The sequence below is a fragment of the Canis lupus genome, chromosome 13 (assembly GCF_003254725.2).
Source record: "Canis lupus dingo isolate Sandy chromosome 13, ASM325472v2, whole genome shotgun sequence".
Taxonomy (NCBI): domain Eukaryota; kingdom Metazoa; phylum Chordata; class Mammalia; order Carnivora; family Canidae; genus Canis; species Canis lupus.
This window is the reverse complement of record NC_064255.1, coordinates 34021646-34039498: the sequence shown is the minus strand read 5'-3', so window position 1 is coordinate 34039498 and position 17853 is coordinate 34021646. Positions and strand designations below refer to the sequence as shown.

The following is a 17853-nucleotide window of genomic DNA, read 5'->3' as shown; positions in this document are numbered from 1 at the left end:
TCCACCTTCTAGGGAGAGCCTGGTGCCATGGGGCCCCCTGGCCGAGAAGGGTCCCCGGGAAAAGACGTGAGTGTGGGTGTCCTGCGGAGGGGATGCAGAGAGAGTGGAAAGTGCACATCCCTTAGGGGTCAAGAGAAACCACCAGGGAGGCTGGTGCCTGCAGAGGCACACTCAGAACCAGTCGGGATGTCTCACCTGCCGGCCCCCTGGGTCCTCCTCGGAGGCCTGAGGAGGCCCTGGCATCTGGGTGTCCAGCCTCACAGTTGGATGCCTGTGCCACACAGTAGCTAAGGAGCCCTTGCTGAATTGTTTGTGAGCTCTCTGTTGGTACCGGTGGCGGCCTGTTGGGTCCGGCCTCATGTGGGCTTGAAGTGCAGAGTCTCTCCCAGATGATTGCTCTAGCTCTGTTGTTCTGCGGCCTAATGAACCCAAGACGGCCACCATTACCATGTGCCATGTGGCACTTAATACAGCTCACCTGCTCTCACTGACTTGATCTAGGGATGATCTGGGGATGAGGGCAGGCAAGATGTCTCTTGCCCTAGTCGTACAGATAGAAAACCAAGACCCAGGAAGTTCCAGGGACTTCCCTGGTGGTCATGCAGACTGTCAGAGGTGGAAGGAGGTGGCCTGGGGCTGGACCTGTCAGCTCTGTACACCCTCCCCTAGGAGGACAGACCTCATGTACGTGACATCCTACAGGGCTATCTATCATGGGTGGACATTACTTGGCCAAGTGGGAGTGGGTGTTTGGTCAGGAGCATGGGCACAGGGTCCTGAGGCCCAAGGGGGTCTCACATCTGCTCCTTCATGTCCTTCAGGACCTGCCTCTAAACCCCGGTGAGGTGCACACTGCCCATGGCTCTTGAGGTCTGCACATCTAGTCTTCTTGGCTGACCTGCTACCATGAGGCAGTGGAGTTGGAAGGACCCGTAGGGGAAATCTGGTCTAGCTCCCATGTTCCTCCGCAGCAGCAGAGTCACATATACATACATACATAGGAGTTTCTTACTTGAGTCTCCTCAGTGAGGAGCATGGCCATGCTCCGGTGTTCTCATTCATAACGTGGGAGGGACTTACACCCATGCCAGGAGGCTGCTTGGAAGACCAGTGAGTCACCACCACTTTATACTCTGGAATGGCTGTGTGCACGGGCAGCGTTTTTCTTACTATGGCAACTGAGGCAAGAGTGGGTCATGTCATTGTCTAGTAGTCAGGAACAGAACCTCAAGGTGGCCTCTCTCTCTGGTGGCTTCCCTTAGTTCAAGATGGCGCCACCAGAAATCACTGGGAGGGATGGAAAATAAATAAATAAAAAGAAAAATAAATAATTTGTGTTTGTGTGTGTACCCATCTACATGAGATGGGTTTGTCCGCCCCTGGAACCACTAGAGATTAGTGATGGACACCCAGTCGGTTCTCTTGGGGAATGAGATGAAATTCGGTCCACGTTTGAAACTGTGTCTCTGTCATCTCCCTGCAGCCACTCTGTGATAACATGACCTCTCTCTGTTCCAGGGCGACACTGGACCCACAGGGCCCCAGGGCCCCCAAGGACTGAGGGGCCCACCGGTGAGTGATACTCCGCAGCCTATCACTGTGGTGGCATTTGGTTGGTTCATCCTGGTACAGTCCTGTGTGTGTTGTTTAAAAGTGGCTGCATGCCTTAGCAGTTGGAAAAAAAGGAGCTACTGCCCTAAGCCCTACAAGTGCCCTCCTACCCAGACCCAAGGCTGTTTTCTGGGACCGCCGACCCATAATGCAGAAATGTAAAAGGAGCTGCCTGGCGTGGCGGGAACCCTGTAGGACTTCCCTTTAGGTTGTCCTAGCATGATCTGTGCATTGGATTGCTAGGGCTGTCATAGCAAAAAGCCACACATTTAGTTGCTTCAACAATAAATTTATTGTCTCTCAAATCTGGAGCTGGATGTCTAAGACATGTACCGTCTCACCATCCAGGAAGCCAGAGGTCCCAGATCAAGATGTGGGCAGGATTGGGTGATTCTGGGCCTGTGACAAGGACTCTCACTTCCATCCCTCTCACTTAGCTTCTGGGGTTTCCTGCCATCTCTGGTGTTCCTTGGCTGGTGCAAACACAACTCTGATCTCTGCCTCCCTCTTGACCTGGCATCTTCCCTGTGGACATGTCTCTATGCCCAAATGTCCTCCTTGCATAAGAACAGCAGTGGCGTTGGATGGGGGCCCTCCCTGTTCCAGGTTGGGCCCGTTAAACTAATTCTATCTGCAGTGACTGTATTTGCAAACGAGGTCCTACGCTGAGATAGTGCAACTGTGATCCATGCTAATGATAAAAGGAATCATGCAGAATTAAAATGAAAAGGCTCCCATTTCACCCCAGCCCTATGCTCCAGAGGGAGCCACTGTTAATAGCATCTTAGGTATATTTAAAAATATTTTTAGTGCACCTACCAGCATATCGATAGGATACGTGTTTGTTATGCAGCACTTCATCTTGGCAACCGGTTTGTTCTGTATGGTGTGTGCGTGTGTGGATGCGTATTTGGAACGAGTATGGAGGAAATGGGTGAGTGGATAACCTGTAACCTAGATGAATCTGGGCTTCCTGGCTCCAGGGCACACAGCTGGCAAGAGCTGTAGGCAGGATTTAAACCCAAGACTTTCTGGCACCAAATTCAGTGCTCTGCACCTGCCGTGACCATGGCCGGGTTCTTTGTCTTCAGGACCCTACAGGAGGCACCCGGGATGGGTCTTGGGTATTTCAATCCATATCTCTTTGGAACTCAGCAGAAGGAGTCACTTTCTCCCTTGATGGTGCCACAGCAACACATATCCAGCTTCCCACCCTAACACAGCAGCCTGTGGGGGTGCGGGATGTCCAGATGCCTTCCACGCGCACAGTCCTAGATCCCCCGTGGGCTGAGGTACAGCATGAAGGATAGCCTTCAGACCGGGCTGTGGGAGCCCAGTGGGCCCCTGCCATTCTGGCTTTTCAGCTGTGGGACGGGTGTCCCCTGTGTGTAGTGATGGCTACATTTTGTGCTGAGGGTTTGTCTACAGGAAAACATCCATGCTCAGAAGCAGGGCATTCATGCTTTTTGGGTTTCCATCTTGGCCTTGGCCTCAAATTTCCCACTCTATAGCAGCAGCTCACTGATCAAACCCATCTCCTCTTTCTAGAACATGGCATTTGCTCATCCAACTACAGGGCTAGGTTAAGGAGCTGAGTAGTGTGTTCTGCATTCACTCTCCCATGGGTGGGGTCAACCTGCAGATCTTGGGGTCATCGGCACCATCCCTGTATGCAGGGACCAGGAGACTATCCGCAGCTGGGCTCTTCACCAATGACACTTAGTCCCTGGGGCATGCATTCCCAGTGGGTGTGCTGTCACCCCCAGGGGGCAAATACTGGTCCTTGGGATGCCAAGACCCCTTACTCTTTGTGTATCACATGCAGATATACATATAGAGCAGAATCAGATATATGACATAGGTGTGGTGTTAAAATTCCACGTGGGAGGAAGAGACTAGGCAAGAGTGTAAGGACAGACAAATGGAGAAATCTACCTCTGGAGTGCCTTGGGCATGGAGTGGCAGCCACTGGGGCCCCCGCTGGCCCTTCATCATGCTTCCACCTCCAAGCTCTGGAGTTAAGATGCATCTTACCAGTTCTATGGGCGAGATGAGTTCCTTCAGATCCCCTGGGCCTACCCCTTCATCTGTAGAGTGAGGAGAACTTGCAAGATCCAGCATTTAAATTGGGGAAATGATGCAACAGTGTCCAGCTCTGAGAAAGTACCCGGTAGGTGGAAGGTGGTCACCCTGGGGCTCCATGCTGGGTTCTGCTCCTGGACGAAGGAGGGGACATTGCTCTTCCCTCCTCTAGGGTCTCCTGGCACAAAGTCGTGCTCTGTAAATCACTCCTGAATGCCAGTGTGTCCAGGGATACAGGAGAGGAAAGGGAAAGCATTGCGTGTGGGGAGCAGTGAGTGTGTGAGGGGAGGAGGCCAAGGACCTCAAGTGTCACATGCCAAAGGGAGGTCTTCCCGGCCAAAGTCCCCAAGAGGCAGTTTTGTGTTTTTCTAATTCGCCTCCACCAATTCTGAGGGCCCTTCATACGTACTTTGTAAACAACAACAAACTGCTAGAGTTTGCCAAATTCTTACTGGAATGCATCAGCAGAGGTTCCAGGTTATCACCCTGACAGCCCATCTCTCGCTCAGTTGGCACCGATCAGCCTTCCCCGGGGAAGGGAAGGTGCCCAGCAACCTCAGCAGGTTCACACTACCTTGGAGCAGACACTGAGTGTTGACGGAGAGCCTCCAGGGAATGCCAACCGTCCCAGGGCTAGGGAACCACCCGAGCATTTGCCTAATTCGCTCACAGAGTTCTCCTGAACCCAACGAGGCAGATGAGAAATGGAGGCATAGCGAGGTCCAGTCACTTGCCCTCGATCACACAGCAGGTAAGTGGCAGAGCTTGGGTTGGGTTCACATCCAGGCAGTCGGATTCCAGTCTGCTGTTGGAGACCTGCCTGGGCCTGTGTGGGCCACGTCTCCCTCTCAGAAAGATGAGACCTGGTAGGACGGGGCCCAGGACAGGAATTTGGAGCGCAGGGCAGTTGAGGGGGTGGGGCTGTGGCTTCCATTCAGGACGAGTAGGACATGAGGAGTGGACCCCAGTCCAGGAAGTAGCCAAGTCCCTGCCCCAGCTGGCCTCCAGCGCCCCAACAGGTGGCAGGTGGCCACCCCATGCTGCCCCTCCGCGTTCATCCGCCTGTGTTGGCATCACAAGCTCATGTGTCTTGGCCCTTATCCTCCCTGCAAATCAGAGGGAGAAGGAGGAGAGAGATAATCACCATAGGGATGAGCCAAAGCGCATATTTTTAGAAGGACACAGATGGGTTGGTGGGTGGGCGGACGGAGGTGCAGGGAGGAGCCACCACACCACATTCCCTGGGTGTGGGGGGGGGGAGTGGGGGAAGTCACAGAGCCGCTGGCTGCTCCAACTGCAGCACTCCTGTGCAGACGCTGTGCTTTCTCTGTGCCTCGGCCTCCTCATCGGTGATGCCGGATAAAGGCGTCCACGTTTCACGCTTCCTGGCATGATTACGTGAGATGTGCCGCGTGAATCATCCACGATCACACATGCACTTGTTAGGCCGTAAGATGCGTCCCCTACATAGTCATGACCACCAGCCAGCCCGCCTGGGCATATGCTTCCTGGGCTCCAATCTCAGCTGCTCCACTTCCGTCTCAGGCAGTTTGTGTAGACATTCCGTGACTTGATTTCCCCATTTATAAAATGGCAGTGTTTATATCTGTCGTGTGCAGTGAGCAAATGCGTGCAAAACCTGGCGTGGAGGAAGTCCTCAGGCAGTGTGAGCTTCTTCTTTCTGTAATGTATTTCCACGAAGCTGACTCATTGGTGAATGTGTGCTTCACAGATTATAGGACATCAGCACCTTTTGGTTATAGGATCAAATGGAGAGTGGCTTCCTTTTTTTTTTTTTAAGATTTTATTTATTTATTTGAAGGGAGGGAGCACAGAGGGAAAAGCAGACTCCCCACTCTGAGCATAGAGCCCAATGCAGGGCTTCATCCCAGGACCCTGGGATCATGACCTGAGCCCAAGGCAGACACTTAACCAACTGAGCCACCCAGATGCCCCTGGAGAGTGGTTTCCTGTGATGTTCTGGGTTCCTTGGTCCAGCAGAGTACCTCCTGTGTGCCTGGCACTGTGCTAGGTGCTGACCACAGTGAGAGAGGTGAGACGCACACTGTTCTTTGGGCTACTCCCAGCAGGGAAGAGCCGGGTAAAGACACAGCCACCTGGTTAGGGGAGGTTCTAAGAAGGAGGAGAGTGGCAGGCAGAGGCAGTGACCAGACCAGCCCGCTGAAGCCAAGCCTTGAACCTCAGACTGAATAGGAATTTGTCTGATCCTCAGAGGGATAACTAGAAGAGTTCTTAAATTTTCTGATTTTTATACCAAGGAGCCTATTGGTTAAATGCATTTATCAAAATTATGAGTATGCACAAAATACCCGAGTCAGAGAACTGCTAACTCTTTGGGGTCAGTCCTGGAGTCTGGAGTGAATGAATCTTTGATTTAGTACAGGATTCTGCACTGCCACTTTTCTTGTCTGTGTCGCGGTCTTCATCTCTTCAGGATAATAGTGCCTCTCTTAGAGGAGTAAAATAAAATCTGCACAGGGACAAGCATCCTAAGCTGAGAACAGCACTGCCTTGATCTGAGCACTTTTGTGTTGCTTCTTAAGACAGCATCTGAGTTGAAGGATGAAAGGATGGATGAAAAGATGGGTGGGTGGGTGGATGGAGGATGGATGGATGGGTGGATGAAAGGATGAATGGATGGGTGGAGGATGGATGGATGGATGGATGAAAGGATGAAAGGATGGATGGGTAGGTGAAGGATGGGTGGATGGATGAAAGGTTGGATGGGTGGGTAGAGGATGGATGTATGGGTGGATGAAAGGATGGATGGGTGGGTGGAGGATGGATGGATGAAAGGATGGATGGGTAGGTGGAGGATGGATGAAAGGATGGATGGATGAAAGGATGGATGGATGAAAGGATGGATGGGTGGGTGGAGGATGGATGGATGGATGGATGGATGAAAGGATGGATAGGTGGGTCGAGGATGGATGGATGGGTGGGTGGATGAAAGGATGGATGGGTGGGTGGATGGGTGGGTGGAGGATGAATGGATGGGTAGATGAAAGGATGGATGGATGAAAGGATGGATGGGTGGGTGGAGGATGGATGGATGGATGGATGGATGGATGGATGAAAGGATGGATAGGTGGGTGGAGGATGGATGGATGGATGGATGGATGGATGAAAGGATGGATAGGTGGGTCGAGGATGGATGGATGGGTGGATGAAAGGATGGATGGGTGGGTACATGGGTCGATGGAGGATGGATAGATAGGTAGATAAAGGATGGATGGATGAAAGGATGGATGGGTGGGTGGAGGATGGGTGGATGGGTGGATGAAAGGATGGGTGGATGGATAGATGGATGGATGGATGGATGGATGGATGGATGGATGGATGAGGTCATGATTATTTATGATGCCTGTACCCTGGGCAGCACTCAACAGGATAGGCTTTATCATGTACACAAACTCATTGAATTCCACAATATTATGAGTTAAGTACCACATGCTCCTTTTATAAACTGAGAAACATCCTCCGAGTGATGACATGGCTTACTGAGAGCCATGCTGGCCAGAATGACAGCTGTAGGTGTGAAATGGGATCCTGCACACCTGGCACTTACCCTGTTCCACCATCCTGCTCCCCGATGTCCTAGCAGAGGATCCTGGCAGATTATTGCTTGTGTTTCTTCTACCAGGGTAAGAACGGATCGCCGGGATCTCCGGGAGACCCTGGTCCTGCAGGAAGTCCTGTGAGTACTCCCCCTGCCGTATGGTGGAATCAAGGCAAGCTTTGACATGGGCATGCTTTTCACATCACAGATTGTATGTTCTCTACCCTGGAAGCATGATGGGGAAAATATGGGGTTTGAATGGGCTCAAGACAAGAGGATCCAGTAAGGACCTCTTTCAAAGTCTAAGATGCATGCAATTATGCACTTGGTTTTCTGTTGTCTATTACTATATGCAGCCAAGGGTACAGACCTTAAAGACTAAAAAAATGTTTAATAAGGTTGCACAGTAGACATTGCATATTTTTAGAGGATGGGAAGACAGGTTGAGGCCCACCAGCCCTTCCCATCTCAGACGACAGGGTAAGTGCATCACATGGGAATGGATGTAGGATAGACTTGGCCAAAGAGGGTTTTCCTAGTGGTTAGGAGGTGGGGGTGGGGAGAGCAGGAAGGGACAATGGTAGGATCCTGGGTGTTGGAGAGAGGGTGACATGAGTAATCAGAATCCAGGTCCCTGGGCTTAGGATTAGGTCTGGTAGACAGGGAGACATGCTGGGGAAGATGGTTCTCTGATGGGCTCTGGGGTTGGGTGAGTCAGATCCTGTCCCCAAGTCTCCTCCCAGCCCAGCCTTCTTGTATTTGTATTTGCTAAAATTGGCGGCTCTCTTCTGAAGACCACCCTCCCTCGGGTCATGGTGAGTCGAGCAACTATTGCACTAGGCAATGGGCAGACCAGCTGGCCGGCCAACTGTTGTCATTGTGGAAATAGACGGTGACAGGTCCATCCTAATTGGCCAAAAACCTTGGTTTTAGCACAGAAAATCCTGCATCCTGGGAAACTCATCATTCCCAGGCAAAACCAGGCATCTGGTCACCCTCGTGGAGCCTCCCTTTTCAGTTAGACCAAGAACAACTGCATTAGAGGAGCTTAACTGCTTAGCAAATGTAATGATGTTCCTCGGAAGCGGAGGGGCACGGGGCTTGTCACTGCTGGTGACACAGAGCAGACGGGAAGGGACAGGGCCGTGAGCCTGGCTTCATGCCCAGTACAGAGCTGGCCCCAGAAGAGCTGACTCACACATACCCAGAGAGGCTGGAGCTGAAAGAGTCCCCAGAGCCGTTTCCAAAAAGCCATCCTACCAAACCACGAGCCTCGGGGTGCTCCTGGGAAGAAGTACCTTGCCAGAGGGCTACTCAGGCCACACGCACCGCAGGGTGTTTCTATGGAGTATTTGTCCCATTTTGCTTCTGTTGCTTGGATTGGAAAGAGATGCTTCTCGTCTTGCTGCCCCGCCCCCAACAGTGCTGTCAGGTGCCTCTCCCCGACCCGCTGCCCTCTCCTGCGGGGGAGACGGGTACTCTTCTCACCTGTGGATGTCTCAGGCCACCCGAGCACAGCGGGGTTGCAAGGCTTCTGAGTCTCCTTGGGCTGGCACTTGACCTCGCAGAATCAATGCCTGTCGCCCCCCCCACACCCCATTTGCAGGGCCAGAAGGGAAACAAAGGAGACCATGGCAGCCCGGGACTCCCTGGCTTTCTGGGCCCTCGGGGGCCTCAGGTAAGCTGAGAACTCCCGGGGAGGGGAGGATGCCCAGCTCTGGGGGGAAGTTCAGTTGCAGTACCTTTCCTGCCACCCACTGTGGCCTCGGCTCCTCTTGCTCAGGTGGCGTCCCCTGGTGTGTGGTCAAACCCACTTCGTGGTTGGCAGGCAGTGGTGTGCGCTGGCTAGAGCACGAACTCCGATGTCACCTGCATGGGATCCTAGGCGTGGCACCTGGGGCCAGTCTCGTGGCTTCCGTGCCGTAGCTTTGTCATTGTTCAAATGGGGGCATAAGAGCATGCAGCTCTGATCCTAGAACTTCGGGGGCCCTGAGAAACCATTTTAGAGGTGACCGAGTCTGGCTGCAGGGTCAGATCATGTGGGCCACGTGGTCAGTCTGTGCTCTAGCTGGTGCTGGAGCCCAGGCCTCCTGGCTGGAAAGTGTGACACAGAGATGCTGGCTGGTGATGTTTGCTCGGGTTCTGGGCAGAGGGATGCTGAGGGATTCAAACATTTGCAGCCAGGCTCCTGGTGCAGGTTGCATGCCACGGCCCCGCACTGCCGGCCAGGGGGCGAGGGTGGTACATCCCACGCGGGAGTAGGAAGCATACCCATGTCCCCGTCCACCCCCTCCATTTCATTCTGACCCCCGAGGGTGCCCTGCCGCCCAGCCAGCCCAGCCTCTCCAGGTGGCCACCTGTCTTTTACCCATTTCTACCATGTAGCCCACGCCCTAGCCCGGCTGCAGCCGGGTACCCACACTTTGAGACTTGCAAGGCTCATTCTTTTTTTTTTTTTTTTTTTTTAAGATTTTAATTTATTTATGAGAGACACACAGACACAGGCAGAGGGAGAAGCAGGCTCCCCTTGGGCAGCCCGATGCGGGACTCGATCCCAGGACCCCGGGATCACGACCTGAGCCGAAGGCAGACGCTCAACCACTGAGCCACCCGGGTGTCCCACAGCGCTCGTTCTTTCAGTCACAGTAATAGCTGATTAAATTTTGGCAAAGCCCTCATGAAGAAACTGAGGCACAGACATCTTGAGGAGGTTTCAAGGAGGTTGTGCAAGGTCACAAAGCCAGCAGCTGGAGCAGCCGGGACTAGAACGCAGACAGGCTAGCTCCAGAGCCCAGGTCACTGGCGCCTCGTTTCACGCCGTGCGCCTGCTTCTGGGAGCCTCCCCCCCCACAACTGGGCGCTCCGTAAAGCTGGGCCCAGGGGGGCCAGGAGCCCAGACCAGAGACCCCCCCCTTCCCACTCCTGGACGTGGTTTGCCGCCTTCTGCCCAGACATGGGGGGGCTAGGAAGCCTGCCTGGGGGGTGTCCGCCGGCCGGACCACCGGTCGTCGTCTTTTCGGGAACACGACCCGGATGAGAACCCATTTTGGAGCCCGTGTGCTGACGCCGCAGAGCCCCTGATGCTGTGTTCTGTCCCGCAGGGCGAGCCCGGAGACAAGGGAGCCCCGGGCAAGGAGGCAAGTACGCGCCGCAGCCTCGACCGACCTTAGCGGGACCCACGGCAGAGGCACCGGCCCGGCCGCCCTGACAGCCGCTCGCTCGGCTCCGCTTCCTCCTGTCGGACTTTTCTTTTCTTTCTTTTCTTTTCTTTTCTTTTCTTTTCTTTTCTTTTCTTTTCTTTTCTTTTCTTTCTTTCTTTTCTTTTTCTTTTTCTTTTTTCTTTTTTTCTTTCTTTCTTTTCTTTTTCTTTTATTTTCTTTTTTTCTTTTCTTTCTTTCTTTTTTCTTTTCTTTTCTTTCTTTTCTTTTCTTTTCTTTCCTTTTCTTTTCTTTTTTCTTTTCTCTTTTTTCTTTTTTCTCTTTTCTTTCTTTCTTTTTCCCTTTCATTCTTACTTTCCTTCTTTTTCTTTTTTATTTCCTTTCTTTCTCTTTCTCATTCATTCATCCATTCTTTATCTTTCATTCTTTCTTTCCTTTTCTTTCATTCTTTCTTTCCATTTCCTTTTCTTTCTTTCTCTTCTCTTTCTTTTTCTTTCCTTATCTTTCTTTTCCTTTCTTTCTCTTTCTTCCTTTCTTTCTCTTCTTTATTTCTTTCTCTACCTTTCCTTTTCTTTCTTTCTCTCTTTTTCTTTCTTTCTTTCTTTCTTTCTTTCTTTCTTTCTTTCTTTCTTTTCTTTCTTTCTTTTCTTTCCTTTGTCTTTTTTGTTCTCCAATTCTTCCCTTTTATTTCTTACTATTTAAATTCGATTATCCAACATAAAGTACGTATTTAGATTCAGAGGTAGAGTTCAGTGATTCATCAGTTGCATGGAACACCCAGTGCTCATCCCATCACGTGCCCTCCTCCATGCCCATGACCCAGTGACCCCGTCCCCCACCCCCCCTCCCCTCCAGCCGCCCTCAGTGTGTTCCCCAGAGTTCAGAGTCTCTCACGGCTTGTCTCCCTCTCTGATGGCTTCCCATCCAGCTTTCCCTCCCTTCCCCTATGATCCTCTGTGCTCCACTAGCCTCTTTCACTTACCTGCCTGTATGTCCAGTCTATCAACACGTCTTGTTGGTGGCAAATCCAAAACTACTCCACTCTGTCCAGCTCTCTCCAGGCCTGCTGCGAGGATCCCAGTCCAGGCTACCATTATGTGATACTTGCATGATTGCAGTGACTACCCTCTGGTCCCCTGTGTCCAGCCTCTACCCACCCCCACAGTCTGTCCTGCCCGCAGCTGCTTGCAGAGCACACACTGAGGTCATGCCCCTTCCCAGGTCAGCCTCAGCTCTGCCCTGCCCTACACTTGTGGGAGTCCAAGTACCCTGGCCCCACTGCTTCCCCTGAGCTCCTCTGAGCTCCTCTGAGCATTCTCTGAGCTCCAGACACTCTGCCTTCAGCTCCCCAAACACATCGAGCTCCTTGTCAAGGCCTTTCATACACACTGGGCCCGTTTTTCAAGCCCCCTCCCACTGTCCCACCCCTCTGTGCACCTGGCCCCGCTCATCCTGCGGTCTGTGCTGAAATGTGCCCTCGGTCGACTCTCCTAGACCATCTGAAACAAACTGACAGCTCACTATGCAGTGTCCTAGCACCTTGCTCTGTTTGCAGGAGCCCAAGAGCCCATCACAGAACAGGGAGCAAAAATAATTGATGAGAAACCAAAGACTGAGCAAACACAGAGAAGGGAATTGTACAGTTACCACCGAGTCCGTTTCCCAGCCCTCACACTGCCTGCATGAGGAAGACCCTTTTCCACCCTGGCTCTAGGGTTCTTTCTCCACTCAGCAGGGAGGCAGGTGAATCCCTGAAAGCCAGGTCCAAGGGCTCTGCATTCGGGCAGCATTTGCCCCTGCCCCAGCCATGCTTTTCATCCATGGACGGAGTGCTTGCTTATTCACCAGTACTCCCTTCTCCTACTCACTGGCTGAGTAGAAGGAAAGGCCAGCAGCTCCCCGTTGCCTGGGAGCCCACCCTGGGTTCTGCCCCGAGGAGACCCCATGCTCTCCCGCATGAGCTCCTGCTTCCTCCCACCCCGTGCACACCTCGACCCCGGTTCCTGTCTCCAAAGCTTGGTCTTCATGCCTCCATCCACCTAGGATTTCATCTGTCCTTCCAGCCTCCCTGCCTCCCAACACACAGTCACGCGCTTTCTCCCCTGGCTCCCAAAACACCTTTCCCGCACTTTTATTAGAGATCTAAACAGGTCTGTAAGGATCAGCTGAGCCCCTGTCTAGCTGGGCTGTGAGCCCCGTGAGAACAGGGCCGGGGGCTGAAATGACAGATGTGGCTCCCGCTCAGGAGAACTGAGGCATGTTTGCTCTCCTCACTTCCTTCCCCTGAGACCCCTTCTGTCCGTGGAGCAGGAGATGGGATGCGAGCCCTGGGCCGACTGCTCCCTGTGGTTTGTGTTTGTGAACTAAGTGCGCAGCAGGGCTTGGGTGGACACAGTGCAACCCGGGGGTGGATAAGCACAGGACCTGCCTTCCAAGTGCTTGTTGTCCAAGGGAACATGCCCATCACCTCATCTGGGGACAACGCGAGCTACCTGTCAGCTGGTGCCCAGGGAACCCATGCATGAGGGCAGATGCTTGGCCAGAGGGATTAACCAAAGCTTTGCAAGGGGAGGTGGCAGGGGGGCTGGGGGCAAAGTGGGATAGAGAGGTTCCAGCTGGGGAGGGTCACAGAAGCAAGGAGGGACTATTCTAGCAGTGGGGAACCACAGGACCGTGTACCCCTGGCCCCAAAGTGACTGCCCTCCAGAAGGGGTGTGGGGTCCATAGTACCTAGGTGCTGGGTGGTCAGGGAAGGCTTCCTGGAGGGGAAGCCTGAAGGCCACGGGGGATTTATTCCAGACAGAGGGATAGCGATTAGCCAGCTTGGCTGCCACACAATCACCTTGGACTAGGTGCCTGGGAAATAGACATTTCTCCTGGTTCTGGGGGCTGAGAGGTCCAAGATCAAGGTGTCAGCAGGTTGTATGCCATCTTCCCCTCATTACACCAGTGGGCTCCCTGGTCTCTGTGCTCATCTCCCTGTTTCCATCATGGGACCACCCCCATGACCTTACCCACACCTGCGTCCCCTCTAATGACCCCGCGTGCTAGTAGTCACTCTGGGGGTTATGGCTTCAGCACATAAACTCAGGGGGCACAGACTCTATGCGGGACGGAGGGGAGTGTGCTGCAGGCAGCAGGAAGGTGAGCTGCAGAGACCAGGAGGCAGGACAACCCCGTGCTCCCTGCAGCAGGCGGTCACAGAGGTCTTTCAGGTCAGCAGGAGGCCAGGGAGCCCAGGCCTCACAGGCAGTGAGGGCTTATCAGAGTCCACGTCCTGCAGGGCCTCCTGGGTATGTTCGGGGACAGGGGTCTATCCTGGAAAAAGGCAGAGGAGGAATCCGAAAAGGGCCGGGCAGGGGCTGGTGCCATCGGTCCCGGGTGGGCAGAGGAGGGAAGGATGTGATATCTGCAGTGTCCGGACAGACAGACAGGGGCTCCTGGGGGACCCGATTTCCCTGGCACCCCTTGGGGTCGGCACACGGGGTCGCAGACGGGTGGCCATGGTTCAGTGACCATCGTTCTTTGTACTCTCTGCAGGGCATCCCTGGGAAGCCCGGAGAGCCAGGACCCAAAGGAGACAGGGTAAGTGGGGGAGGTCGTTCCCGAATGTGACCTTTTCAAGGCGGCACGGGGACTTTGTCCCAGGCGGTCAGCGAGCAACAGCCAAGCCTGACGAAGAACGTGCCACTCCACTGGTCCCTGGAAAATCATTAGCCCACAAAGGGATCCTTGTAGTGAATGTTGTTATTTTTCCATTTTTTTGGATGTTATTTTAAGGAGTAAAATCATTGCAATTACAAATTCAAAGGCAGGCGTTCTGAGACTTTGACAGATTTCCCTCTCTCCCTGTGTGTGACGTGCTCAGCTACCAAAGTGCCAATTTGCCAGGAGCCAGATTTGTCGCTGGAGGTGACAAGGGAACAGATTTTTCCCATAATGAATCGCCTTGGCGCCACACTCAGGAAGCCTTTCTTTACATCTCATTCCTCTGAAAAACAACAGGGGGAGGTTTTTTTTAATTTTTTTGTTTTGTTTTGTTTTTCTGTTTTTTTGGGGTTTTTTTTGGTTTGGTGTTTTTTCTTCTTTTTATCCCCCCCCAAAAATGCCAGTGTGTGTGTGTGTGTGTGTGTGTGTGTGTGTGCGCGTGTGTGCGGGTGGTGGTGGTGATGTTCTCACACTTGTGACAACTGTCGCTCGCTTTGGAGGAATTAAACATGCATCCCTCTGTAGGGTCAGCCGTCCCACTGTCACACTGTTGCACCATGTGGATGTCACCGCCACCCCACACCCCACCCCTGCCTGGCTTGTTTCCCATGGACCTGCCGAGAATTTATGTCTGCTTTCTTTGCACGTTGGATGGGTGAAGAACTGGGTTTCTCCTACAGGACGGAGAAGAGAGAGCAGTGGAAAGGAAACAGAGGGTGTCAGAGATAGTCGCTCTCCCCACCCCCCGAAACTCATTCTCTCTCTCCCTCCTTCCTACCGAGTGACTTGACTCCTGTGTGCTATGGCTGTGGGCTCCTGAGGATGGAGCCAGGGAGGGGGGCTGTCTCTGAGAAGCCACTGAGGGCCCCCAGCCCCGTGTCACACAGGAGCCCCTGGGAGCTCTGGCTGCCAGGGATGGCTTGAGTTTTGAGTTTTGGCTGGCAGCCAGGGAGCTCAGACCACAAATATGAATCTCTCCTCTAATACCTAATCAATAAGTGGAGAATTGCCTTCTCTCTGTTAAGTGGTTTGGTGGAACGTTGCCAGGGAGCCGTCAGGCTCCGCATTCCTTTGCACTCCTGGGAACATTTGAAATCTGGGACGAGTCCTCCCCTGCAAAGTGATATTGAGACATTTAATGAATAGGAAGTGCTGTATCACAGCTGTGATGGGGCCTCGGCATTCAGGAGCACGAAGCACCAGGACCGCCACCGACCCCCCATCACCGACAGATGACAGAGACCCCGTGGAATGCATCACACCTGAGAAATTTAAGTCAGGACTGCTCCTCGGGTCTGGCTAAATTCATTTGAAATTCACTGTACTTTTTGATACTGTTGAGAAAGCGATGCAGACATTTGCAAATTGCAAAATAGAGGGTGCAATGAAAAGCAGGTACTCCTCTACCAGGGTATCCCTTACGCCCCCGACCCCCTCCCAGGGTCCGTCGCGGGACATTTCCCTTGTGCCCTCCAGGGTCCGTGCATGCAGAACCATGTGGTTATAAATCTGCATCTCCCTTTTGCTCAAGCCCTGGAACATACCAGATTTTGTCCGTTATTTGTTTCTTGTCGAGGCGTATGTGTTGGAGCTAGTTTCAGGCCTGCAGTCTTCCCCGTCCTTGGCTCTGGGTCACGGCCATGGCCGTGCCCATTTCCAGCTACCATCTGGCTTCCCCTCCCCTCCCCCCTGTTGCTACCTGCCAGCAAGGGAGTCCTGTGACACCCCGAGCTCGCCAACGTGGCCGCCTATTTCCAGACCCACCACCAACAACCAGGACCTTATTGGTCAGACTCCAAGTAGCAAATTGGGCAGAGGACTGGATGGGGCTGTGGTTGTCGTGGTTCCCAAGTCACTGATCCAGGTCTTCAGAGTCTGGGTCAGAGCTGGGAGAGTCCCAGTCAGTGTCATCCCATGAGGGCCCACTAACGAGGAGGGAGCGGGAGGTTCCAGCAGGCCTGTGTGCACCTGCCCGTCCTCTTCTCACTGACGTGCTTCTTCCCTCCTCTAGGGAGATCCCGGGAACAGAGGTGACAAAGGACCTCCCGGTGGGAAGGGCCAGCCGGGCGACCCTGGAATCCCTGGTCACAAAGGCCTCACGGGCCTGATGGGCCCCCAAGGACCGCCCGGGGAGAATGGAGTGGCTGGGCCCCCAGGGCCTCCGGGCCAGCCAGGATTTCCAGGACTCAGGGTAAGGATGCTGGTGCTGCCTCCACCTCGGGGGATGCTGATGAGGTGCGTGGCCTTCAGAGGGACCAGGTTCCAGACCCCCCTCTGAGCCTGCCCTCCCATATCTGCCCAAAGGGGTAAGGGGACCGTCTCCCGTCAGGTTTGTCCCGCTGACTAGGTGAGACAGTGTGCATAGCTCGGGCGCGCCCCAGAGCAGAGCCCCCTCCTGCTCCCTCCTCTAGTGCAGTGACTCCTCGGGACCAACGTCCTTGGGCTCTAGAGCTCATCTGTCCCCGGATCCTGCACAGATGGTAACTGAGAACCCGCTTCCCGTGGGACGACCTGCCCGCCCAGGGCTGCTGCCTCTGCCATTCCTCTGTCTGCCCATCTGGGCCACTCACTTTCCCTCTGGGTCTTGCTTTGCCCAGACACCAAAGCACAGGCTTGTTTAGTGTTTTTTCCCCAAAACGTACTTTATCCTAGTGCCAGGACTCTTGTTTTACACAAACCTGTAACGTGAGCACACACTGGAGAAGAAAGCAGAGCCGCCCAGGGAAGAAGCGGTGGAGGGGGTGGTTTCTGAGTCCAGGTGACCTCACCTTTCCTCTCAGCAGCGCTGTGGTCCCCTGGGGACCCTCCTGTCTTCGGAGCGTAGGTCCACGTGATCTCCGATGTCACTGGTAGCTCTGACACTCTGGTTCGGTCACTTCTCAGTGGCTGGGGTCTGAGACTCTTGGCCAAGTCCAAGAGGGGGACCGCAGGACATGGGGTGCTTCCATGGCCCCCTGGGTCCTCGCTGAGCTCTCCTAGTCCTGCTGCTGCAGCTAGCGATGGAAGTTCTGGGATGAGCATAAAAGATTGAGCAGAAAAGAAAAGACAATAGGGACATGGAATCCATGTCGTGCAAAGGCTGGGTGCCCTGCCAGGTGCTGGGGCTGCAGACAGGAGCGCCAGGAGACCCTCAGGGTTCCTCTAAGAATCCCCTGTTGTGGACGCCTGGGTGGCTCAAGGGTTGAGCATCTGCCTTGGGCTCAGGGCGTGGTCCTGGGGTCCTGGGATCGAGTCCCACGTCGGGCTCCCTGCATGGAGCCTGCTTCTCCCTCTGCCTGGGTCTCTGCCTCTCTTTCTGTGTCTCTCATGAATAAATAAAATCTTAAAAAAAAAAAAAATCACCTGTCACCATGTGAGCCCAGAGGCAGCACTCTGCTTCTCTGGCCCATAAACTCATTAGCTTCTATGAACCAAGCACAGGATTGTAAGGCACCTGGGTAGGACCAAGGAAACAGAGCAAGGAAAGCCAGACCCTGGGAGCCAGAGGACCCAAGCGGATGGCCAGGGAAATCTAAGAGGAATCATGGGGAGGCAGCCAGTGAGCTGCCCCAGAAGTGAACAGGACTCTGGCAGGGAGAGACGGGGGCCAGACCTCTCAGGTCCAGCGCTGGGGAAATGGCCTCGCAGGGAGGAGCCCCTACTAGGGAGTGTGACGGGTGTGGACAGAGGGGTGGCCGAGGCCTCTGGTCACCGTAGGGGATGGGAGGATGCTGC

At 53.8% G+C, this 17853-nt stretch overlaps 1 protein-coding gene across 6 annotated transcripts in view; it reads left to right on the top strand.

The window, feature by feature from the left end:
- COL22A1 (collagen type XXII alpha 1 chain) overlaps positions 1–17853 on the top strand; it is a 260912-nt gene that overhangs the window by 233623 nt on the left and 9436 nt on the right. For all 6 annotated transcript variants that reach the window (XM_035702839.2, XM_035702792.2, XM_035702817.2 and 3 more), the window contains 7 exons: positions 13–66; positions 1519–1572; positions 7358–7411; positions 8880–8951; positions 10375–10410; positions 13972–14016; positions 16151–16330. In XM_035702839.2, the coding sequence (XP_035558732.2) occupies positions 13–66; positions 1519–1572; positions 7358–7411; positions 8880–8951; positions 10375–10410; positions 13972–14016; positions 16151–16330 (495 nt within the window). The remainder of the gene's footprint in view (positions 1–12; positions 67–1518; positions 1573–7357; positions 7412–8879; positions 8952–10374; positions 10411–13971; positions 14017–16150; positions 16331–17853) is intronic.